This window comes from Choloepus didactylus, chromosome 13 (assembly GCF_015220235.1).
Source record: "Choloepus didactylus isolate mChoDid1 chromosome 13, mChoDid1.pri, whole genome shotgun sequence".
Classification (NCBI taxonomy): Eukaryota; Metazoa; Chordata; class Mammalia; order Pilosa; family Megalonychidae; genus Choloepus; species Choloepus didactylus.
Genome location: NC_051319.1, coordinates 69059678 through 69087137, shown reverse-complemented (window position 1 = coordinate 69087137; position 27460 = coordinate 69059678). Strand labels below are relative to the sequence as shown.

Sequence of the window (27460 nt, the reverse complement as noted above, 5' to 3'; positions counted from 1 at the left end):
AAGAAATTGTTGGGGAAAACTTCCCAAATCTTCTAAACAACATAAATACACAAATCATAAATGCTCAGCGAACCCCAAATAGAATAAATCCAAATAAACCCACTCCGAGACATATACTGATCACACTGTCAAACACAGAAGAGAAGGAGCAAGTTCTGAAAGCAGCAAGAGAAAAGCAATTCACCACATACAAAGGAAACAGCATAAGACTAAGTAGTGACTACTCAGCAGCCACCATGGAGGCGAGAAGGCAGTGGCACGATATATTTAAAATTCTGAGTGAGAAAAATTTCCAGCCAAGAATACTTTATCCAGCAAAGCTCTCCTTCAAATTTGAGGGAGAGCTTAAATTTTTCACAGACAAACAAATGCTGAGAGAATTTGCTAACAAGAGACCTGCCCTACTGGAGATACTAAAGGGAGCCCTACAGACAGAGAAACAAAGAAAGGACAGAGAGACTTGGAGAAAGGTCCAGTACTAAAGAGATTTGGTATGGGTACAATAAAGGATATTAATAGAGAGAGGGAAAAATATGACAAAGATAAACCAAAGGATAAGATGGCTGATTCAAGAAATGCCTTCACGGTTATAACGTTGAATGTAAATGGATTAAACTCCCCAATTAAAAGATATTGATTCGCAGAGTGGATCAAAAAAAATGAACCATCAATATGTTGCATACAAGAGACTCATCTTAGACACAGGGACACAAAGAAACTGAAAGTAAAAGGATGGGAAAAAATATTTCATGCAAGCTACAGCCAAAAGAAAGCAGGTGTAGCAATATTAATCTCAGATAAAATAGACTTCAAATGCAGGGATGTTTTGAGAGACAAAGAAGGCCACTACATACTAATAAAAGGGGCAATTCAGCAAGAAGAAATAACAATCGTAAATGTCTATGCACCCAATCAAGGTGCCACAAAATACATGAGAGAAACACTCGCAAAACTAAAGGAAGCAATTGATGTTTCCACAATAATTGTGGGAGACTTCAACACATCACTCTCTCCTATAGATAGATCAACCAGACAGAAGACCAATAAGGAAATTGAAAACCTAAACAATCTGATAAATGAATTAGATTTAACAGACATATACAGGACATTACATCCCAAATCACCAGGATACACATACTTTTCTAGTGCTCATGGAACTTTCTCTAGAATAGATCATATGCTGGGACATAAAACAAGCCTCAATAAATTTAAAAAGATTGAAATTATTCAAAGCACATTCTCTGACCACAATGGAATACAATTAGAAGTCAATAACCATCAGAGACTTAGAAAATTCACAAATACCTGGAGGTTAAACAACACACTCCTAAACAATCAGTGGGTTAAAGAAGAAATAGCAAGAGAAATTGCTAAATATATAGAGACGAATGAAAATGAGAACACAACATACCAAAACCTATGGGATGCAGCAAAAGCAGTGCTAAGGGGGAAATTTATAGCACTAAATGCATATATTAAAAAGGAAGAAAGAGCCAAAATCAAAGAACTAATGGATCAACTGAAGAAGCTAGAAAATGAACAGCAAACCAATCCTAAACCAAGTAGAAGAAAAGAAATAACAAGGATTAAAGCAGAAATAAATGACATAGAGAACAAAAAAACAATAGAGAGGATAAATATCACCAAAAGTTGGTTCTTTGAGAAGATCAACAAGATTGACAAGCCCCTAGCTAGACTGACAAAATCAAAAAGAGAGAAGACCCATATAAACAAAATAATGAATGAAAAAGGTGACATAACTGCAGATCCTGAAGAAATTAAAAAAATTATAAGAGGATACTATGAACAACTGTATGGCAACAAACTGGATAATGTAGAGGAAATGGACAATTTCCTGGAAACATATGAACAACCTAGACTGACCAGAGAAGAAATAGAAGACCTCAACCCACCCATCACAAGCAAAGAGATCCAATCAGTCATCAAAAATCTTCCCACAAATAAATGCCCAGGGCCAGATGGCTTCACAGGGGAATTCTACCAAACTTTCCAGAAAGAACTGACACCAATCTTACTCAAACTCTTTCAAAATATTGAAATGGAACACTACCTAACTCATTTTATGAAGCTAACATCAATCTAATACCAAAACCAGGCAAAGATGCTACAAAAAAGGAAAACTACTGGCCAATCTCCCTAATGAATATAGGTGCAAAAATCCTCAACAAAATACTTGCAAATCGAATCCAAAGACACATTAAAAAAATCATACACCATGACCAAGTGGGGTTTATTCCAGGCATGCAAGGATGGTTCAACATAAGAAAAACAATCAATGTATTACAACACATTAACAAGTCAAAAGGGAAAAATCAATTGATCATCTCAATAGATGCTGAAAAAGCATTTGACAAAATCCAACATCCCTTTTTGATAAAAACACTTCAAAAGGTAGGAATTGAAGGAAACTTCCTCAACATGATAAAGAGCATATATGAAAAACCCACAGCCAGCATAGTACTCAATGGTGAGAGACTGAAAGCCTTCCCTCTAAGATCAGGAACAAGACAAGGATGCCCGCTGTCACCACTGTTATTCAACATTGTGCTGGAAGTGCTAGCCAGGGCAATCCGGCAAGACAAAGAAATAAAAGGCATCCAAATTGGAAAAGAAGAAGTAAAACTGTCATTGTTTGCAGATGATATGATCTTATATCTAGAAAACCCTGAGAAATCGACGATACAGCTACTAGAGCTAATAAACAAATTTAGCAAAGTAGCGGGATACAAGGTTAATGCACATAAGTCAGTAATGTTTCTATATGCTAGAAATGAACAAAGTGAAGAGACACTCAAGAAAAAGATACCATTTTCAATAGCAACTAAAAAAATCAAGTACCTAGGAATAAACTTAACCAAAGATGTAAAAGACCTATACAAAGAAAACTACATAACTCTACTAAAAGAAATAGAAGGGGACCTTAAAAGATGGAAAAATATTCCATGTTCATGGATAGGAAGACTAAATGTCATTAAGATGTCAATTCTACCCAAACTCATCTACAGATTCAATGCAATCCCAATCAAAATTCCAACAACCTACTTTGCAGACTTGGAAAAGCTAGTTATCAAATTTATTTGGAAAGGGAAGATGCCTCGAATTGGTAAAGACACTCTAAAAAAGAAAAACGAAGTGGGAGGACTTACATTCCCTGACTTTGAAGCTTATTATAAAGCCACAGTTGCCAAAACAGCATGGTACTGGCACAAAGATAGACATATAGATCAATGGAATCGAATTGAGAATTCGGAGATAGACCCTCAGATCTATGGCCGACTGATCTTTGATAAGGCCCCCAAAGTCACTGAACTGAGTCATAATGGTCTTTTCAACAAATGGGGCTGGGAGAGTTGGATATCCATATCCAAAAGAATGAAAGAGGACCCCTACCTCACCCCCTACACAAAAATTAACTCAAAATGGACCAAAGATCTCAATATAAAAGAAAGTACCATAAAACTCCTAGAAGATAATGTAGGAAAACATCTTCAAGACCTTGTATTAGGCGGCCACTTCCTAGACTTTACACCCAAAGCAAAAGCAACAAAAGAGAAAATAGATAAATGGGAACTCCTCAAGCTTAGAAGTTTCTGCACCTCAAAGGAATTTCTCAAAAAGGTAAAGAGGCAGCCAACTCAATGGGAAAAAAATTTTGGAAACCATGTATCTGACAAAAGACTGATATCTTGCATATATAAAGAAATCCTACAACTCAATGACAATAGTACAGTCGGCCCAATTATAAAATGGGCAAAAGATATGAAAAGACAGTTCTCTGAAGAGGAAATACAAATGGCCAAGAAGCACATGAAAAAATGTTCAGCTTCACTAGCTATTAGAGAGATGCAAATTAAGACCACAATGAGATAGCATCTAACACCGGTTAGAATGGCTGCCATTAAACAAACAGGAAACTACAAATGCTGGAGGGGATGTGGAGAAATTGGAACTCTTATTCACTGTTGGTGGGACTGTATAATCGTTCAGCCACTCTGGAAGTCAGTCTGGCAGTTCCTTAGAAAACTAGATATAGAGTTACCATTCGATCCAGCGATTGCACTTCTCGGTATATACCCGGAAGATCGGAAAGCAGTGACACGAACAGATATCTGCACGCCAATGTTCATAGCAGCATTATTCACAATTGCCAAGAGATGGAAACAACCCAAATGTCCTTCAACAGATGAGTGGATAAATAAAATGTGGTATATACACACGATGGAATACTACGCAGCAGTAAGAAGGAACGATCTCGTGAAACATATGACAACATGGATGAACCTTGAAGACATAATGCTGAGCGAAATAAGCCAGGCACAAAAAGAGAAATATTATATGCTACCACTAATGTGAACTTTGAAAAATGTAAAACAAATGGTTTATAATGTAGAATGTAGGGGAACTAGCAATAGAGAGCAATTAAGGAAGGGGGAACAATAATCCAAGAAGAACAGATAAGCTATTTAACGTTCTGGGGATGCCCAGGAATGACTATGGTCTGTTAATTTCTGATGGATATAGTAGGAGCAAGTTCACAGAAATGTTGCTATATTAGGTAACTTTCTTGGGGTAAAGTAGGAACATGTTGGAAGTTAAGCAGTTATCTTAGGTTAGTTGTCTTTTTCTTACTCCCTTGTTATGGTCTCTTTGAAATGTTCTTTTATTGTATGTTTGTTTTCTTTTTAACTTTTTTTTCATACATTGATTTAAAAAAGAAGGGAAAGTTAAAAAAAAAAAAAAGAAAAAGAAAAACAAGGAAAAAAAAAAGATGTAGTGCCCCCTTGAGGAGCCTGTGGAGAATGCAGGGGTATTCGCCTACCCCACCTCCATGGTTGCTAACATGACCACAGACATAGGGGACTGGTGGTTTGATGGGTTGAGCCCTCTACCACAGGTTTTACCCTTGGGAAGACGGTTGCTGCAAAGGAGAGGCTAGGCCTCCCTATGGTTGTGCCTAAGAGCCTCCTCCCGAATGCCTCTTTGTTGCTCAGATGTGGCCCTGTCTCTCTAGCTAAGCCAACTTGAAAGGTGAAATCACTGCCCTCCCCCCTACGTGGGATCAGACACCCAGGGGAGTGAATCTCCCTGGCAACGTGGAATACGACTCCTGGGGAGGAATGTAGACCCGGCATCATGGGACGGAGAACATCTTCTTGACCAAAAGGGGGATGTGAAAGGAAATGAAATAAGCTTCAGTGGCAGAGAGATTCCAAAAGGAGCCGAGAGGTCACTCTGGTGGGCACTCTTACGCACACTTTAGACAACCCTTTTTAGGTTCTAAAGAATTGGGGTAGCTGGTGGTGGATACCTGAAACTATCAAACTACAACCCAGAACCCATGAATCTCGAAGACAGTTGTATAAAAATGTAGCTGATGAGGGGTGACAATGGGATTGGGAAAGCCATATGGACCACACTCCACTTTGTCTAGTTTATGGATGGATGAGTAGAAAAATAGGGGAAGGAAACAAACAGACAAAGGCACCCAGTGTTCTTTTTTACTTCAATTGCTCTTTTTCACTCTAATTATTATTCTTGTTATTTTTGTGTGTGTGCTAATGAAGGTGTCAGGGATTGATTTGGGTGATGAATGTACCACTATGTAATGGTACTGTAAACAATCGAAAGTACAATTTGTTTTATATGACTGCGTGGTATGTGAATATATCTCAATAAAATGAAGATTAAAAAAAAAAAATAAAGAGGGTTACAAGTGCTGGAGAAAATGTGGAGAAAAGGATGTACCTAATCACCATTTGTGGGGAATTAGAATGGTGCAGCCCATCTGGAGGGTGGTGTGGTGGTTCCACAGGAAGCTAAGCACAGGTCCTGCCATATGGTCCTGCAACTCAGTTATTGGGAATATACTTGGAAGAAATGAAAAGAGGGACATGAATGGACATTTGCACAGTGGGGTTTATGGTGTCAGTATTCACGATTTGCAGTGGATGGAGGTGGCCTCAGGGTACATCAAGTGATGAATGGAATGATGAACTGTGGTGTACACATACAATGAAATATTGAGCCATTACAAGAAGGAGCGAAGTTTTGAGGTGAATGGACATTGAGAACAGTATGTTGAGTGAAATAAACCAGAAATGAAAAGAAAGACATTATGATGCCTCACTAATGTGGACTAACTATAATGTGCAAATTCTGAGAGTTGAGTCTGAGATCATAGGTTATCACGGGAAGGCTTAATGTAAATGTTCCTAGATTGTAAGCTCTTGCAGCAGTTACATCTTTTCCTGAGTTATAATGGTTGTTTCTAGATTCTGAGATGCTGAGCTTTTTGTGTGTGACCTGGTTGGTCCCTGCACCTTCGGGTATCTGTGAGGCCTCTGGAACTCGGAGCCACAGTCTGGTGGCTGTGAATGTCAGCATTACCCCATACAGCAAATATTAAGGAGTCTGAAAAAAGAGATCAGAATTCAATTAATATGAATGAAATGGACTTGGTTAGGACTAGAGTAGAACAGATGAAAGAGTAAAGGACAATACTGATGGTGTTTTTAAAACTTTGACTTCTGTGTGAGACCAAAGGAAGAGATGTTTATTAGGTGCAAAATCCATATTTTCTGTAGCACACTACAAAATTTAACTTGTATGGTCAGTTTATTCAAACAACTAATTATATGGAACATTGAACAGGGAGTGAAATCTGTTTGGTTTATACAGGTTAGTGTGAAGCCCCAATACATCCCAGAGTAATATGGGCTGAGAATAAAGATATATTTGCAAAGCCCTCTTGAGAGACTGGGGGAAAACGTGGAAATATTAAATTTCCCCATCTGTGGAATTAACGATATTCTCACAAGCATTGGGGCTACCAATTTAGAAGGCCAAGCTCTCAGTCTTGGGGCTTGCCCTTATGAAGTTTGTTACTGCAAAGGAGAGGCTAAACCTACTTATATTTGTGCCTGAGAGTCACCACCAGAGAACTTCTTTTGTTGCTCAGATATGGCTTCTCTCTCTAAGCCAACTCTGCAGGTAAACTCACTGCCTTCCATGCTACGTGGGACATGACTCCCAGGGGTGTAAATCCCCCTGACAATGTGGGACATGACTTGGATGGATGAGCTTGGCCCTGGCATCATGGGATTCAGAAAGCCTTCTTGGGCCAAAAGGGGTAAGAGAAATGAGACAAGATAAATTTCAGTGGCTGAGAGATCTCAAATAGAGTTGAGAGGTCATTTTGGAGGTTATTCTTATGTATTATATGGATATCCAGTTTTAGTTTTTAGTGTATTGGAATAGCTAGAAGGAAATACCTGAAACTGTTGAACTGCAACACAGTAGCCTTTATTCTTGAAGATGATTGTGTAACTATATAGTTTACACTGTGTAAACTCCCTTTATACCATGTATGAACAGATGAATAGAAAAATGACGGCAAAAAGTAAATGAATAATAGGGAGGAATGGGAAGGATGGGATGTTTTAGGTATTCTTTTTTATTTTAACTTTTATTCTTCTTTTTGTGTGTATGGTAATGAAAATGTTCAAAAATTGATTGTGGTGATGAATGCACAACTATATGATTGTATGGTGAACACTGATTGTTCACCATGGATGACTGTATGGTATGTGAATATATCTCAATAAAACTGAATTTAAAACAATACGACATATTTGAGTATTCCATGACTCTTGAAACACTGTCCTCTTTTTGCTTCTAAGACAATATTCTCTGGAGTTCTTCCTGACTCTAAGTATCCTTGGTGGTTTTACCTCCTCTTCCAATCCTCTAGATGTTGAAATCATATTTACACTCTTTCTCTAGACCCATGGTTTAAACATCATTCACATGTTGTTGTCTCCCCAATATCTTTTTTACACCAAACTACTTAGCTTTAGACTAATATACACAACAACCTACTTAATCTTTCACTTGAATGTCTAATAGGCATCTCAAAGTTAATATATTCACAATGAACTCCCCATAATCTATTCCTTCCCCAGATTTTCCCCTTTCACACGTTTAAGTCACAAACATATTTAAGACTTTCTCTCACTATCCACCCAGTCCATCACTGAGTATAATTACTAAATCCACTCATTAAATAATGTCAATTTTCATGTTTATCTTATCTTATTGTCTGTTCTCCTAGACTGTCTCTTTCACAACCTATACCCATATATATAGCAATTAATATTGCAGAATAGGTTTCTGGTGTCACTCAAAAATGAACTGAGTCTTGCTAAACCTTGTAGAGTTCCTGCTACAGAAAAAGGAGGGGCTTAATTTAAGCACAAAGACTTCCTTTGTTCTAAATGCTCACTAGCTCTATAAACACATTCTATAAACTATGAAATCCCCTGGTAATAAATAACTAAAGCAAGAGTTTCAAAAATTACGTGTCCTTCCTGTGGGCTGGGCAGGAACCCGTGTGTATGAAGATATATTTATTTCACAGAACTAGTTTGGTCCCACATCAATTTTACAGCTGAAAGCAACAATAAATTCCTCATCCCACACCCAACCTAGACAAACAGACTTAAACATTTATTAATATTTCTGCCTTTATGAGGCCATTTCCAGCCATTTCTAGGTTTGTGCACATCTTCAAATAAACCTCCAATGCCTATAATTTCAAAACATAATTAACCCCAAGACATTTTAGGGCAAAAATCCCTGAATAATGAAGGAGCATTTAAGCTCTGTTTACCAAAGGTCAATCAACATTTGAAGTACAAAGTTAAGGGTCCAGTCTTAGAAATCTCTAAGATTTCCTTAATCTCCAAAAAAAGTTCTCCAGAGTTTATGAATTGATAAAACTACCAGGGAGAAATAAAGATACATGGAGAAAGATTAAGCCATTGGTCATTTTCTTGGATCTAAAAGTCAAATGCTTTGACATGAAGGTCAGAAAGCAACAATATCAGATTTGGAGAAATTAAAGCCAACGTTATTTTGGATATAAAGTAATTAAAGAGAAGTATACCTATTTAACTAGTTATAATGGAGACAACTCGAGCCCACAAAGTCAAGTGTGAGAGAAATACCACATTTTTAATTTTCTGTGTATCACATGTATTTAAACTCTGTCTGTAGGCAGGCAATCATCTTGGGTTCCCCCTCCTCAGGGCTGTTCACCCGTGCAAAAGATTATTTGTCCAGCCTCAGGACATTAGAGAAGGCTCTGTAATCTCACCCCGGTCATTGCTCAGAGATCCTTTGTCCCAAAGCATAGATCCTGCAGCTGTGCTCTGTGGCTTCACTGCTGGCCAGGGGCCCACACCCGGGATACAGCTGTTCCCTGTAAGGTCCGGCACATTCTCAGAGCACTTTCATGGAAAGTCCCCTGCTGGTGGGACTCCCAGAGTTGACTCTCCATTTTCCAGGTGGAGGAAATTAATTCTGCTATCTTTAAGTTTTTCTCAGAGGACTCCCTTTTTCCCGATCCCTATTAGTCTCTTTGATAGGTTTAGTCTTTTGGAAACAAAAACTAAACAACTTCTGTTTTCTGCCCTACAGGAAACCTCCTCTCAGGCTAAGAAATACTGGGATCCTACTTTGTATGAATGAGGAAGGCAACCGTTTTCAGATGAATTTTAAAGCAGAAATTCATTGTTGCTACCAAAAGGAAATCACTACTCCATGCTCCTTTAGAGTATGTGTGGGTTCCAAAGAAAACACAAAACACTCAAGATGGGGATGGAGGAATGAGAGACAGAGGGAGAGAGGGAGAGAGTAGGAGAGAGAGACAAAAAGGGAAGGAAAGGGAGAGAGACAGAGAGGGGGGGAAGGAAGTGGGGGAGAGGAAAGAGGAAGAAGAAGAGAAGGAAAAGAAGGAGAAGTAGGAGAAGATAGAGAAGAAGGAGAAGGAGAAAAAACTGCTGCTGCTGCCTCAGAATGATGTGGCCTTTTCTGTTAGCCAGGGAAGTCATCTGTGGGAAAGTATTTGGAGGAGGTAAGAGTAGTGAAACATTTATGTAATTAAGAGACTACCTAATTTTTTTTTTTTTTATGCAGGCATAAGCACAGGCATATAATAAGGAATCTTGAAAGCAAGAAGTAGACATCCATACTGGGAAGGCATGAGACAAGGACAGCATGGAACCCACAGAAGTCCAAGGGCCTGAAATACAAATCCAGACCAGATGAGAAATGCTCCTGAGCCACACTAAATACGAGTTCTTTCCATTCCTTAGAGAAGATGAATTAAAAATTGGTATCAGTACCCACTACACATCCTCTCTAGGGTCTTTTTTCTTCATATGCATCTGCATATTCCACTCTGTGGAATCATTCATCCTCAACAAATTCCTCTCTGGGGTTCACCAACTTAACACTCCTTCTAGGTAGTGTTTCCCTGACTGAGTGGACAGAACAGGACCAATGAAACCAGGACTCCAGTAACCATCTTAGACAAAACCAGGTAGCAGCCCCCATCTTGTCCTCCCTTGCACAATTTTGAAAAAGTCATACTTCTGCCTGGGTGCCCCATGAATTTAAACATATCCCATCAGAATCAGAAATGCAGGATCAACACAGGGCATATTTGAGTGGTCTGGGGTTGTGAAAATATGTATAAGAAATAGAAGCCTGTCAGTGGGGGAAGCTGGTTTAGTGAGGCAGTAGGATGAAACAGCTTTTGGGAAACTTAGAGGCATAAATATTGTGGGATGGAGAATGAAAAAAGAAGAGTATTCACAATGTGTACAATTCCTTTTCAGTTCGTGGTCTTGTGAAACTATAAATAAGGAATATTCACTTCAGTGATTTCCTTCTACTAACTGAGAGGTGTTTTGTTTGTTTTTTTTTCTGCTCAACAGACAGGGCAAACAACTGTCCAGGTTTGTCCTCAACCAAGGATTTTCCCCTCTTTAGGGGGTCCTGCAAAGCATTTGTCATTTTATTTATCAAACATTTTAATTAGCTATTCATATATGTAATGGTGGTTTCCATTGCCTTAAATTATATTCTATAGAGTTACTTGATGAGCATTCACAAACACTTTGTTCTCAAGACCTCTTTAAAGTCTTAAAAATTATTGAGGGCTATAAAGAACTATTGTTTATATGGGTGTATTTATTTACAGTATTACAAATTAAAACTTAGAAATTTAAAAAGTATTTTGTTAATCCATTTTAAAATCACAGTAATTAACCCACTATATGCTAGCATACAAATATATTTTAATTAAAAACAACTATTTTCCAAAACAAATAAGACAAAACAAAACTTAATATTATGGATTGGATCATATCTCCCACAAAGCCATGTTCAAGTCCTAATTCCTGGCCATGTGAACCCATTTGTAAACATGATCTCGAATATGTTATTAGTTAAGGTGACACCAAACTAAGCAGAGGAAATTTGGACAAAGTAGTAGGAGGACACAGCCATGTGACAGAGGCAGAGAGTGACTTATGGATGGTAGACAAGCCTCCACCAGAAAGCTACGGACTTCAGAGAAATCAAGGTGTCTTGCTGACACCTTGATTTTGGACTTCTAACTCCAAAACAAGACTTAAACTGTTGTTAAGCCAACTAGTCTGTCATATTCTGCATAGCAGCCCAGGTAAACTAAGATAAGTGGCATTGGTTCATGTATTTTTTGCAAATCTACTTAATATCTGCTTTAATAGAAGACAGCTGGATTCTCATATCTGCTTCTACATTCAATCTGTCATATAATAGCTGGAAAGCCCTATATAGAATGAAAGAAATATAGTGGAAAAGGCCAATAGCCCATTAGTATTATTACACAAATAGTTTCAATTGTAAAGACCCCCTGAAGATTATGAGCACTCTCTTGGGGTCCCTGGATGATATTTTGAGAATCTCTGTATAAGAATGCTGCCTGCCACTATACATTCATCCAATAACTGCAAGAGACTTGCATTTTTATAACTCCAGATTTAAACATTAAACTGTTCCAGAGGCTAATGAATATCTACATGCAAAAAAACAGATGGTCATCCAAAATTTTTTCCTTGAAGGTCCAAGGATTGAGAAATGAGAAGAAGAAAAATTGATTTCTAATAAATGGGTTAAGGGTTGATGTAATATGAAAAGAATGCAACATTCAGAGGACTGAATTAGACCTAAATAAGGAAATCCAAATCATAAAGCTCTCAGTAGTTCCAGTGCATAGGTGGTTAATTGAGCTTGCATGGAGTCTTCCATATGAAATGAGCCATCTTCAACATCCAATGATTCAGATATAACATAGTTGGGGTGACCTCAGTTTCCCAGTCACCAGTCTTCAATATGACTATCCCCTCAACTCTCACATCTAAGTAATCACCAAATCCAACTAGATCCTATAAATATTTCTTGACTCTGTCTCCTTCTTGCCACCACTGATTTAGTCCCTTATCATTTCTAAGTTGTATTTTTGCAAGAACCTACAAACTGGGATGTTTGACTTTAGTCTCCTCTCAAATCTGTCCTCACTACTCTCAGAGTTTTCTCTCCAGAACACAAATCTGACCATGCCTCCATCAAATCTTTCATTGACCCATTGCTTATGGGTCAATTCCAAGTGGTATAATGGAAAAAGCATGGGCTTTGGCATCATAGAGACATATGAATGAATCCTAACCAGATATGGACCTCTGGGGAATTACCGTCTGAACTTCATTTACTACAGATGCAACATCAACCAAACAGACAGCTATTGCCTTTGCATCCATGGCACATATGGGGTAGTCGGGGAGACAGAAAATTACAATTGGTGAGGAGGCAGGAGAGAGACCGAAAGTAACTAGGAAAGACCTCTAACCCAAACTTGAAGAAGGAAGAAAAGCATTTCAGGGAATTGACGTCCTTGAACAAACTCTAAAAGAGTTTGTTGGATAATGAACAAGGTGGTGAGAGGAAGTAGTGGGAATAGAGAAGCAAAATTCTAGGCAGAGGGAAGAGAATGTACAGCTTAAATTTGTTTTCTCTTAGATGAGAAATGTAAGAGAGAATATGGTACATTCAAGAAACTGAAGCATTTCCTTAGAGTTGGTGTAATAGTGATATGTAAGGAATAGTGCAAGATGAAATTGGAGAAACAAGAAGGGGGTCAGGCCACAAAAGGCCTTGTAAGTTCTGTTAAGGAGTATGGATTTGACCATGAAAGTAAAGGGAGATTAGTTATGGATTTTAAATTAGGGAGAAATATGATCAATGTTCACTCTGGCTGTAGTGTTGGACAGTCAATAAACAAGGACCATAATGAAGGGAAGAAGATACATCAAGAGGCTGTTGCAAACAGAGGCCTGGACAAGGCAGTGATGGTGGAAATAGAGAAAACAAGATGGATTCAGGAATGATTTGGGAGGTATCATTCATAGCACTTAGCAATTGATTGGATGTGTGAGGAAGAGGAGAGAATCAAAGCAGCACAGATTGCTGATGTAGCCACAGGGTGGCTGGTGGCACTTATTTCTGGGCTAGGAAATGTGAGAGAAGGAACACGTTTTATGCAGGAAAATGATTTGAGTTTTGGACATGTAGAGCATGAAATGATGGTGAGAACCTTGGTAGAGCCGTTCAGTGGGCAGTTTGATATAGAGATCTGGGGTCAGGAAGAAGGTCAGCACTGAAGATGAAGACTTGGTTGTTATCAGCAGATTGTGTGCTGGAAAACCAGGTCACCATGAGAGAGTGTATAGAAAGAGCAGATAAACAGGCGTCAAGCCCACAAAGGAGCTTTCCTAATTTGCAAAATGGAGATACAATTTTTCCAGGGTTGTTGGGATAAATACGTGAGCTAACAGATAAGGAAATACCTAGCAGAATGCCCAGCTCATAGTCAGGACTCAATAAATAGTTATTGGATGACTAAATGAATAATTGAACAGAAGCATATACCTAATTTACTAATATATATGTAGACATTAAACAAAGAGAAAGCTAGTATACTACTTTAGAGATAACCTTATGAGGAAAATTCCTGTTTAAGTCCTTGTACAAAGACACCCACTCTTATCAGCAAAGCCACGACTCTTAGGGCACAAGGCCTTTTGGTCTTTCTTAGTCGTGAATGTCACATTTACTAGCACCGGTCAGCTATTTAAAACTGACCTCTGTTTGATCTTGACATTTATAATCAAAAAGGAAGTCTTTAGTTATGTAACAAGCCAGCAGTCCACGCGTCTCTCCTGCAACAACATCAACAGAAGCAGCTTTGTCGTTGTGCTTGACTATTCAAAACAACTCACATCTCTTCACTAGCTTGTATTTCTTTCCTTACTTTTGCTGAGGCTTGAGATTCATGCCAAAAACTCAGGGTGAAGATTGACGTCTACTTAGATGGGAGATTGTTGGTTGGTTTGTTTTGAAAGAGGGCCTCTTCTGCTATGAGATCAACCAGAAGCCCACCTAACCAAATTGTTTGATGAAGTTCCCGATAACTAGGTTTCATGGTGGTAAGGAAATTCATTCCAGGTCAAACATAGCTTGTGATTTTATGGAATTAAAGCAGACTTCAAAATAGATTGGAATACAAAAACCCATTCACAAACACTCATGATTTCAGATTGGCATATCAAGCATAATTTCTGAGCATTTGCAGAAATGAATACTCCTACCAAGGGCACATTACTCATTTCAAATAAACTTGACATCAAGAGACTCACTGTTGCATTTAAACAATGAAAAGAACCAGAACATTATTTTGGCAATCTCAGTATGCAACAAATAAATTTTAGCCACTCAATACACATATTCAGCATCTAAAAATTTGGTGGAAAGCTATGTTCCTTCTAGTCTTTCTATTCCTTCTTTTCCTAAACTAAAGAAAAAAATAGATTGAACACTAAGAAGTACTAAGTGGCAAATAAGGAAGTTTATTTTAGAGCCTTAGGTATAAAATAATGAATAATTTCTTGGTTAGTAAAGTCAATACAACATACTAGTTTGGGGGTGTGGGGTGTGTGGTGTTTTGTAGGGCTTTTTTTTCCCCCCATACTAAGTGTTAAGGGTAAAAGATCAGTTGGAAGAGTCATTCAACTCCTAGCTATCACATAAGTAAGAGAGATCCACTGTGATTCTCACACTAAGAAAGGGTATTAGTAAAGGATCCATAAGCCTAGGTCTGAGTTCCAACTAAAACATTCACTCTTTCAAGAGGAATACAAGTCATTCTAAAAGCTGAAAGCAAAATACCACCACCCTCAGCCCCACCCTGTAACAAACAATGGCAATAACACAAAACTCCACAGCAAGCAAAACATAGGCCTGGACTAATTGTGCATTTAAAATATAGCAGCACTTTTCATGTTTTAAAAAAAATGTTTGTTTCTAGTCCAAGCCTTATAATAACACACATGCTGGAGAATTAAGGGCAAGTATTAGCCAAGTTATTAAGAATCTCAAGAGGAAGTAAACTATCAGAATTCTCCCTTTTCTGCTACTATGATTTATTTCCTCCTACCTCCACCGGCTGCTATTTGATTCCCATTTCATTGTTTATGGCATACTCTTGTTACATATGGCCAAAGAAATCCTAAAAACAAAAGTCCCATTTTTTCTTTGGAAACTGCATCTTGAAAGAAAACCCGAGTCCTAAGTACCTTGAACTAACCTAGAGCAACAACTTGGTCTTGTATTTGATTGTTTGCAGTCAAAAAACAACAGGAATAACATCAACACACACACACACACACACACAGCTATTATCTCCAGCTTCTGAAGGCCAAGGGCTCACTCTCAATAATTGGACATTCCAATGGGATTAAAGATTCAAAGTGGTCCCACAGAGCACTAGCATGGCCTTGCAAAGTACTCATGCTATCCAAAACTCTACATACTGTAAACACTTATTTATTTATCATCTGTGCCCTCCCACTAGAATGACTGCCCTGTGAGTTGGAAACTTGTTGGTCTTGTTTATGGCTGTGTTCCCACCTCTTAGCATAGTGCTTGGCATATAGTGGGTCCTCAATAAATACTTGGTAAATGGATGAAAGTGTACTGTCAAAAAAAAAAATGAAGTGAAAACTTGGCTTTGTCATGACTTTGACCAGCCTGCAAAGCCACTGGTGCCTCTCAAATTGGGTTCTTGCAATAAGCCAGGTGGAAGAGTCAGTCAGAATAAACACAAGCCCTCTTCAGATATGAACTGTTCCTTCTCTCGATTTTTACCCCCACTCTCAGATTTCCTTTAACTCTCTTGTTCATTCTGATAACATACAAATCAGTTTTCTTTCTTCAAATAAAGATCAAAGATTACATGTTACCAGCTCTTATGCTCCAAGAAAGTCTTAGCATGTGACTTCCACAAGTAAATTTTACAGTACAGCTCTTTTTCATCTTCTCCTAACTTGGGACTTGGCTTTCTGTATTGCTGAAATTCTCTCTGAAAACTGGAGTATAGGGCTCTAAGAAAAGTATATATTTTTTGCATATACTTCCCATGTCATTTCCACATTAAAATGGTGTCCAATTGCTTATTTATCTTTGTAGGACATTATCATTATGTCAAGGCTTTGAAGAACCAAGAAACCAAATGAAGAAAACATATTTTCATTTGCCTCAGTTTGACGCTGAAACAAACACACCCAATATAATATGACTCTTCTATATATGAAGTGCCCCAAGAACATAAATATCTTCACAGGCACAAGCCTGATGCAGTAGGGCTTCCAACTGGCCAGACCTGCTGAAGGTCACACATTCCACTGGGGACAGACAGGACAAGGCACTGTTTGCAGCAGTTTGGTTAGGGGACGGATCTGTGACACAAAGATCGCTATTTGCCAACTCAATATCTTTTCTCCCCCTCTTTAGCAAAAAAAATCCCCATACTATTGGAGGTGGCAATGTGCCTTGCTAAATACTCATGTTTCTCAGCCCCCATGCAGATAGCAGTGGGCAATAAGATGTAAGAATTCATTAAATTAGTTTTCCAGGAAAGTTCTTAAAATAGATGCACAGCTGGCAGATGCCCATCTCTATTTTGCACTTGCCTCTTCCTTCTTCATGTTATCTGAAATGTGACAAGGATGGCTGCAGCTGCAGGGGCATCTTTGACCTTAGAGTGGAAGAGAGGAAGACCAGGTCTCTCAGGATTGTGGAGCTGCATGCCTGTTCTGGGCTGCCTATGTCCAGACTTACATTATATAAGTAAAAAAATAAACTACCTTGGTTAAGCCCCTCTTATTAGAGCCGTCTGTTTTGTGTATCTGATCCTTATCCTAGCTGATGCAATCAGTTCCCATGCAGCTGGGGAGCACAGGGCAAGGGGGAAGAACCATGTTGTTCTGAAGGTCTGGGCTTGTGGCTAGAACCTGTTGACACTGGTAGCTTCAGAACCTCTTGGCAGATATGAGGGGAAGGCTTCATATGAAAGTGCACTCTGGTGGCTATCATTATCAAATTCAAGAAAGATGGTGGCACTGTTTGCTCTAAAACTGCCTTCTGATGCATAAATAAGAATGGTGGCTCTCAAAACGTAGTTTCTGGATCAGCTGGATCACTATCAGCTGGGAACTTGTTAGAAATGCAAATTCTCGAACCCTACCCCAGATCTACTTAACCAGAGAGTTTGGGGGTGGGGCCCAGCAATCTGTTTGACAAGCCCTCTAAGTTCCAGTTTGGGAAACAAGGCAAATCTTACTGGTTTAGTGCTGCTTGTGAAGGAAACTCCTTTAAAATGGCTTTTGGGCTATGATCACATACTTTTAAGAGTAGGGACTTCGAATTTTAATCATACATGGGTCATAATACCTGCTTCACCATTTATTAACTGTATGACCTTGGGCAATTGACTGAATGTTTTTGAGTCTTGTTTTCCTCAAGAGTAAATGGGGGTTTTAATACTACTTCCCTTCATAGGATTATTTGGAGGATCAAATGAGATGTCCATAAATCTAAGCTCAGCACCTAGAAACCGACAGGTGCTTAATAAACATTAGTTCCTCCACCCATTGTTCACCATTTACAGTGCATACATACAGGCATATATTCCTACAGAATACTAGCTTAGACCTCCAAGCTTTCATGCTTTTTTATCCAACATTGCTTCTGTTATTCTCTAAAGTTTGAGAGGGCTCTAGGGAGGGAGATTCGAGGGGAGAAGGAAAGGGCTTGTTCTTTGTATATGAGATAACTGGTCAGATTAGCTATAGTGTGAGGATACTGGAATTCTAGTTTTATGTTGAGCCTTAGGGAATGTCTCTGTCATCAGGCCAGCAAAAAATGTATGCTCTGGTGGCATATGAGCTATTACCAAAAGGTAAGAAAAAGGCTCACAGTTTTCCAAAAACTGAGAAATAAAATTACCATGTTCTTCTACATTGAAATTTCTCTGCATTTTGAATATCACCAACAAACTTCTCTTTACGGAAACAAATATGATGAAGCCCATTTTTCATGTTCCAAAAGACCATAAATCTAGAAGCATATTGAAAAGATTATACACCATGATTGGGTGGGATTTATCCCAGGAATGCAGAAAAAGCATTTAAGAAAATCCAACACCCTATCCTGATAAAAAACATTCAGTGAACTGGGAATATGAGACAACTTCCACAATTTGATTAAGGTCCTCTATGAAAAACACATAGCTAACATCATACTTAATAGTGAAAGATTAAAAATTTTTCTTTTATGATTAGGTACAAGAATAAGTTATCCATTCTCACCACTTCTGTTCAACATTGTAATGGAGGTTCTAGCCGGGGCAATTAGGCAAGAAAAAAAAAAGCATCTGGATTGGAAAGGAATAAGTAAAGCCATTTGTACTTGCAGGTGACATGATCTTGCAAATACAAAATCCTAAGGATTTCTCAAAAGACCATAAAGAGGTGTTTTGCCACACCACACATGGGCTTGACAGGATAGGACCTCTTGATGCACCCTCATATCTACCTGGGGAGAAACAATGGTCAGAAGAAAAACTCAAGTTCCCCACCCAGTCTCCCACTTCCTAGCCTTTGGATCACATTATGATATATCTTATCTAGCTAGTGCTCAATACCCACTTAATATATGACTAATATTTTGCTAGATACAGTACCCAGAGTGCATCCTAAGCTAATTCTGACTACATAGCTGTTACTGGATTCAACTTCTCAGTGCAGAAATGATCACAGATCCCTCCACTCCACAGCTTACCAAAGAAAACCCTGAAATTACAAGATCCTAGCTCTGCTCATCCATCCACCCCCCAGTTCCCAGTCTGGGCAGAATCAGAGAGTGGACAGAAACTGACAGATGATCCAAGAGATGAAGCAGAAAGAACAAGTTAAAGAACTTAAGTCCCTTTACCAAATGAAGAGCTGAGAAAGAGTAGAGAGAAAGCCAGATGGTAGAAAAGCCAGTCAAGCAATTCAACAACAAAAGACAAATAACCAAATTAAAAAATGGGCAAAAGGCTGACTAGACATTTCTCCAAAGAGGATTTACAAACGGCTAAAGAGCACATGAAAAGATGCTCAACATCATTGGTCATCAGGGACGTGCAAATCAAAACCACAATGAGATACCACCTTACACCCACTAGGATGACTATTTTTAAAATAAAACAAAACAAAACAACAACAACAACAAAAAAAAAACAGAAAATAATAAGTGTTGAAAATGATGCAGAGAAATAGTTACCCTTACACATTTCTAGTGTCATGAAAAAATGGTGCAGCCATGGTGGAAATCAGTTTGGCAATTCCTTAGATAGTTGAAAATAGAATTGCCGTATGAACTTCTTGGTATATACTCCAAAGAACTGAAAGTAGATACTTGAGCAGACATTTTTATATCACTATTTAAGTAATGTTATAGTTGCCAAAAGGTGGAAGCAACCCAAGCATCCATCAACACATGGATAAACAAAATATGAAATATACACCCAATGGGAGATTATTTAGCTGTGAAAAGGAATGAAGTTCTGAGACAAGTTGCAATATGGATGAACCTTAAAAACATCATGTTGAGTGAAATAAGCCAGATACAAAAAGACAAACATTGTATAAGCTTGCTTATAGGAAATACTTAAAAGAAGTAAAATTCACAGAGACAGAGATGATCATAGGTTATGGGTGGTGGGATGGGGGAGGAGGTGTAGGAATAAGGAGTTATTGCTTAATGGATACAGAGTTCTGTTTAAAGGGGTGAAAAAGTTGGGGTAATGGGTATTGGTGAGGGTGTGGCACAATATTGTGATTGTGATTAATTTACCAAAAGTTCACCAAAGCTGTGGAATCTATCTGCTTGCATATGGGCATAAAGTGCAGCTCACCAGAACCTCTTTCTTTGTTCCTCCTATAAGCACTGGTAATGTAAGTCAGCACACACATAAAACAGGCTTTTTATGAGTTTCTCCAGAAACTTTTTTCTTCTTTTTTCTCTCTGTCCCCTAATATTTTTCCTTACTTTCCTTTTCTCTTTCTACCTGTTATCTACTACCCACTTTCTAGGCAGTAGGCTTTCCTCACACTGATTTTAACTTTCAGGAAATACAATCAAGTATTTTCTTTAGCAAAACTTGGTAATGTTTTGAGTTATTTCGTATTATAACCCAGGACACAAGTTGGGTGCTTTATGACCCTTTCTCACTCTGTCCAGCTGAATTGCTGCAAAATTATTTCTTACAGCCTTGAATAGTCCCAACTAGAAATCCTAATTGCAAATTATCCTGATCACATATTACTTTCATTTTGTTAATAGTGACACAACTGCAGAGAAATAAAGAGTAATTGCTAGCTAGAGGGAAGCCAATGAGGAATTCTGTCTACTGTGTGACTTCACCAGAGGAATTGACCATAATCTCCTTATTTATTTAATCTTTTTTACTCACAGTGGACAAAAGGAGACCTTGCAAGAAGGGACCTTGATTTGGGTTACCTGTGAAAGTCAGGTGGCATTCTCAATGGACTGTGACACATCCTTCATTAAGACATTTGAAAGAAGACCTAGCTTGTATAGCAGACAAACTATTCCTTCAAACACACACACACACAAACATGCATACACAGTAATCAATTTCATTAATATTAAAGCCAATCTATCCTTCTGCAATCCTGGTAAGGAGGACAGTGGCACCCAGTGGACAAATATTTGACTGTTTGAGACATGTACTCCATTTTGAAATATTCTCATAATCTAGCTTTAAGAGAAGTGAGTTGTTCTCCTTATCTTTCCCTAGCCTTTTCTCATCCCATTTTCTTTAAAACATCAATTCAGATTTTAAAAATGGGAATGCTCTTACAGTTCTTATCTTTTCAGGGTTAAAAGTAAATTAAAACATTGGAAAAAGCAAAAGTCTCAGGATTGAATCCTTTGAGAACAGTGCCTGTACTTGATTAACCTGTTTCAACAGTAACAGTGGAGACAGCCAAGTTTAATAAAATGCTCAACTTATTAAAAATGGAATATTGAAAATGCCTGTAATGAACCTTACACTTCATACTCTCCTTTTCCTCAAACCATTGCCAACTTCCAATTAAATTCACTTGGTTATGCAAATTTAGCAACTTCAAGGACAATACTTCAGGACAATAACACACATAGATACTGCAACTTAATGTAATTATGCTGTTTATTTGGAGCCATAAAAATGTCCATTTTCAATCTACAGCCCTTCCAATGATTCTTTTCAGCTATGATCTTCTTGGGTAGAGAGACCCTGGTTTATGTGTCTTTCTTCCCAAAACACCTAAGCAGTACCTTACTCATGGTAAGTACACAAGAAGTTGAGTGAACTCCAGATTCCATTTTATATGTTTAATTTGCTAAGCACTGGAAAAAGTAAATACACCTAATCGTTTGGTGTTATATAAAGGGATCATCATGTTAAGAATCTCAAATATTAGGGGACATTTGTATTGGATAAAAATATTTTATAAAGAACAAAAGGATGACTATTATTATGGTTGATTTGAATTTTGCTGACTTAAATGAGAAATCATTAAAAGCCATCCAATTACAAAAGGAACATATATCTTCTTGGTGCAACTTAATGCCAGCTGGAGTGCCCCTTTTTAGTTAACCTTTCAAATATGTTGGAGGCTCTGGAATTCTTAGTTTCTTTACTCAAAATGGTACCTCATGTTCATCATTATATTCTTTGTAACTCACAAATGTGGCACAGTTTGAGGCCTGTTTGTATTTGTTTTAGAGAAAAGACCTGTTGGTAAGTCAGGGCTGTAGCATGTGGCTGAGGTAAAAACTCTCCCCAAAAGGTCCAGGCCTAGGGGAACATACTTTCATCTGATTAATAAACTATAAACACAACCCAGATACTGAGATGCACTTTTGGTAAATTAGAAAAGAAATAGAGGCCACTTGTGTGTTAAACTTACAGTAGACTCAGATTTTACTGCACAGACACACTGGCTTAATTACTTAAAAAAATAATCTCAGAATTGTTTTTTCAGAAGTTTCTAAAAATTATTATTAAAACATGTCAATTCATGAGAAATTAATGTTTATAGCAACTCAGGGATGTCTTCTGTCTTTTTCCCTTCACTGACTGTCACCAAGTGAGCATTGTTGCCCGATGCTAGAGTGGGGGGCCCCCCGACTCTAGGCAGCTTTGCCCTCTGGGCCAGAGCCCTCTAGCCAGTGGGAAAGGGTGACAATAAAAAGGGGATTTTGTTATCTGTAAACTACACTGTTGACAAGGTATAATCACACTGGGAAATGGTCCAGCCCCAGGTCTGAGCCGTACTGTTCCCCACACCTCGGAGACCAGGAACCTGCTGCGGACACAGAGCTCCTAATAATGTGTCTAGGCTGCCCACTGAGGGCCTGGCTGCACCTGTGAGCTGCTTGACTCCTGTGCGTTTCAAAAACTAGAGGGAAAACAATATTTGAAAAACCCTCTTCCAAGAGCATGTCTTCAAATAGTTCTCAGATCATTCTATTCTTCAAATAATTCAAGAAAATTTCTTCTGTGTGATTTCTATGGGTTTTATTTTACCTTTGAGCTTACTGATTTATAATACACCTACACATCGCTTTTTGAGGAAAACCCCTCACCTAAAGGTGGGTTGCCTAACTCATGGACTGTGTGAATGAAAATAAAAATAATGTGAAAGAAATTTATTAAATGCTGAAAAAGTTCATAAAAATTTACGTAATTATTATATATTAAACAAATGCTGTGTGTGTATCAATAGGGGCAGAGGTTAAAACTTGCTTTTGGATTTACATTTGCTATACTGCATACTGAGGAACACGAATTTCCAGTCAGGCTGACAGGTATTACCTGCTCGGATAAGGATTTAGCCTTTTCTTCTGCTTCCTTCAGGCAAATTTTCAAGGCTTCGAGTTGTGCCAAAGTAAACGCCATATGTCCAGTTTCCAGGGATTCCTTCTTTAAAACAATAATCAAGTATTATTTTTTGACATGTAGTTTCCTTAGCACATCTCAAACAACTTTATGGACTAGGGATAGGCTTAATAAACTCACATAAATCCTCCCTTTTTCATCTTTAAGACAGTAATAAACAAGTAAAACATACAAACAACAGACTTATTGAACAGTTTAGGGCCTAAAGTGAGGATAAAAATTGCATATTAAATAAGAAAATGAACAGCTTGAGAAAGTAAAATAAAATTTCCCACAGTGTAATTCAGTTAACCCACATTTTTCTTTTCTTGATACAAAGAGAACTTTAAGAAGTTAAGACCAAAGTTTTACTTTCCTCATGGGAATTCACCTGCAGAAAGCCTATGTTTTTAGCCTTCACTTATCTTGAGGAACAGGGTCATCTAGAACTCAGGGAAGCCCTTGTTTCCTCTGATATCCACTTTTTTATCACAAGTCCCATTAAAGCAAAGACCCTTTAAAGAAAAATGCCACATGCTTTAGAATCAGATTGTTCTTCCCAGAGCATAGCTAATATCACCCAAATCAGCAGATGCCTAGATTTTACCTCTTGAAATAGCTCTTAAGTTACTCTTTCTCAGCTACAAGCTGAAGAGCATGTAAGATTGGTGTGGAACTAATTATAGGCCTTACTGACACTAAACTGCTTTGTGACTCCACTTTGGCTATTGTGACAATTAATGAATAATCAGAAAGCAATATGAAACTTCAAAAGGAAAATCTTACATGTACCAAGATTATGACCTTCCCATAGCCTTCCTGGGCATGTCTTCGTTTCTTGTAAATGCTCAAGCTGCTGCAGCTGCTTCCAATTAACCGCATAAAGAAAGAAGTGTGTTCCTACATATTTTAAGGGTCTAACTTCTGCTTTACTTTTCCTTTTTGGCTTAGAAGACCATCGATTTTGCACATGTGTGCATTTCCTGATGATACAATAGAGCCATCTGGTGGTAAATGGAACTGGCCATATAAATAAAGCATTCCTTCAGTTCCTATAATTGTTCATAAAATTCATACAATTGTTCAGGCCCCTGAACTTTGGGGCCCTGACACTGTCTTCTGATAGAGATGGAACTTCATGTGATGAAGGACAAAGAAATGTCGCTATGTCTCAAGATCAACTTGGATCCTAGGTAAAGCACTGCCACACATGGCTGCATAATCTCCCCAAAAGCCTGCCTTTTGGGGCATGATCATCTTGGGCTGGAATGGTGATACTAGGGATGATGTGAACCAATGATTCTCAACATCCCATAATGATCCTCATAATTTTAAGAGTGGCCTCCAAAAATTCTCAAAAACTTGCCTCAAGGCAAAATTCCGGTGGATTTCTATTTAAGATAGGGGGAGCTATGCTGTACCATGTTTTCAGTAAAAGGGAGAAGTGCAAAAAGGTCAAACTATTCCAAAAAGATTGGGAATCCCTCTTCTAAACTCTTATTTCCAGGGAGAATCTTATTGTCTGGTGTTTGTTCTCAAGAGGGAGTTTTTGTTTTTGCTTTTGTTTTTGTTTTTTAAATTAATGTGAGTAGAACCAACAAGATTAGCTAATCCATTTCTCCAGATCCTTTTCTCCAAACATCCAAAATTTCCCAAGCCAAGAAGGATGGCCATTTCCAGTAAAACAAAAGCATTTTAAGTCAAAGCCAAATGAAACAGGCTTCACCAAAGACTGTTATTAAATAACATAGGACTTTTTGTACAGGTAGGTTTGGGAAATTGTCATGTGTTACAGAACAGGGAGAGACCTGAGCAAACTGAAGAATGCAACATCTGCTTGCTGCACCTTTACCCCAGCTGCCAGCTGTCACTCCTCACTTTGACCAGTCATATCTCTCTATCTCTCATTTACCCTACTCCATTAGGGAAAGAGCCATATACACATATTCACTGAGATAAAAATGGTGCATACAGAACTCTTATGAAGACAAATATTTCTTATAGGAGGCCACCCATATTTACCAAAGTAATAAAAATTAAGTCAAATACAATTTCAGAAATCAGCAAATACAGGATTGAGATATTTTAGAGGTTGGTGTGTGGGCTCAGAAGCCCTAAAAATGCCAGATGTAGTCAGTCATTGTCTCAGTTTTACAGGGTGCAATGGCAGAAGGGTAGAAAGGTAGGTTTTATGTCATTAAGTTCATTACACTTCCAAGCAACTGTGGACACACCTCCTGTAAAGTGGTTTATATTTATCATGTACATGAACACTGTGTCAGTAGCTAAAGTAATTGACAGGTGAATTATATTAATCAAGTGTGTTACATGGTATCAAAATGCTGAAAATATATGAGAAACAGGTGTTTGGGGGTTGAGCCTGTGTCTGTGAATTTCCAAACTGTAAATTCCAGCAAATGAATGGTAATTCCAGTTTTAAATTTTTATTCTTAGTCTTAAAATTTTCTACGTAATATCAAGCCAGCAGTCCAAATATATGTATCTGAGGTAACCAAGATGATCAAACTAAAAGACTACTAAAGATTACTAAAATTTCAATAATCTCTGATTACAGTTAAGATGCCTCCTATTGAGGTTGGTAGTCTATATTAATTGAACACATCTTACATGACATTGTAAGAATAGATTTCCTTTTGGCTGCAGAGGCTCCTCATTTGAAAATCTAGAGGAAAATCTATGTATTTTTTTAAATTTCATTTTTCTTGGTTTATCTAACCCACCCCAGGATCTTCTCATTGAGCCTGTCCTTGCTTTTAAGCCAGTATTTCTCTGTCCTACGGTAACCTCGCTCTTCTCCCTCAGGCATACAAGGGTCTTTCAACCTTCAAGACTGGTTCAAGGTCTCTGACTGAGCCAACCTTCCACTCCTGCCCTAAATCCATGTGCCACACTTAGAAAGGCTCCTGCACGCACAGGCAAAAGCAGGACTTTGTGGAGCATTTAGTTGGAGCTTAATACATAGCTGTTGACTGATTGAAGGCTCAGCAGTCACGTGGGTGGTTGCACCAGAAGAAAGTGTCCTTCATGCTGAGAGGCTGAAACAGTGACGGAGCAATACTTTCCATGCATCCCACATGGAACACTGACAGGGATCAGAGTCCCAAAGAACTCAGTTTTCCAAGGCCAAGGGCCAGACAGCACAGCGGAGGGCAAGGAGATAGTTATGAGGGTGAATAGGTTGCTGTGAGGATTAAATGAGGTAAAGTAGGTAACTCCTGTACAGATTAAGTGCAAAATAAATGTTATTTTTAATAATTCCATTATCTCAACTCTTTCAAAGAGAATAATTTACTATTAAGGCTTTCTTACTTATTTTAAAATCCTAGTTAAAGAAAGTACCTATAGGACACTTTTGTAACAACAAGTGATCAAACAGCAGTGGGAAATTCAGTCAAGTGTGCAATTAAGAACAAACTTCCTGTGTTAAAGATATGCATGTGCATTTAATAAAAACAAGATTGCTAGACAAAGGGCGATTATAGCAAATTCCACCTTTATAGAAGGTTACCCCAATAGTCACCTAATAAGGTATTTAAATTCAAAACTTGTAAAAACAGCAACTATTACTGAAGCCCAGTGGAAAAAAGATCCTAGAAAGTGCCCTCGTTGTGACTGTGAAGGAGATGGCCGCACGACGGTGACACGTGAGCACTAAGGAACACTCAGCTTTTAATTTGGAGGACCCGTTCTGGACCTGCCTGACTCTTCAAAGACTACATGGCTTTGGCCAGCTACTACCCTTCTCAGTTCCCTCATTTTTAAATGAAAAAAACATATTGGTCAAGTCCCAGCAGGAAACAGATGGCCATTCCAATGAGAGTTCGAGGAGAGTTTAATGAAGAGATTATTTACCAATGTGTGGGCATGGTTACAGGCATCAACAAGGGATGATGAGGCACCCCACACCTAAGAACACCTAGGAGTGCAGGTACCATTTGGGAGAAGTAAGGGGAGGGCATCACTACAGGACTCTAGATGAGAACTCTGGGAGAGGGTCACAACACAGGACCCATGACCCTCAGTAGAGGAACACAGCCACGGCCACCCTGCGCCCCAGCAGTGGTGGAGGGAGTGGGGAGGACCAGGGGAATAAGAACCTTGACCTCATCTCCTCTCATCTTCTGTCCTCCAATGGTCTGAATCCAACAAAAGCCAGAGGACAAGAGAGCCTGAAGAAGTAAGTCCACAGAGACTGGCTTCTCAGGA

The 27460-nt window shown here is 38.4% G+C and overlaps 1 protein-coding gene across 1 annotated transcript in view; it reads right to left on the bottom strand.

The window, feature by feature from the left end:
* The window catches only part of CCDC192 (coiled-coil domain containing 192), a 213826-nt gene that overhangs the window by 157830 nt on the left and 28536 nt on the right, over window positions 1–27460 (bottom strand). Inside the window, exon 3 of the mRNA XM_037801053.1 lies at window positions 23171–23278. Within this exon, the coding sequence (XP_037656981.1) occupies window positions 23171–23278 (108 nt within the window). The remainder of the gene's footprint in view (window positions 1–23170; window positions 23279–27460) is intronic.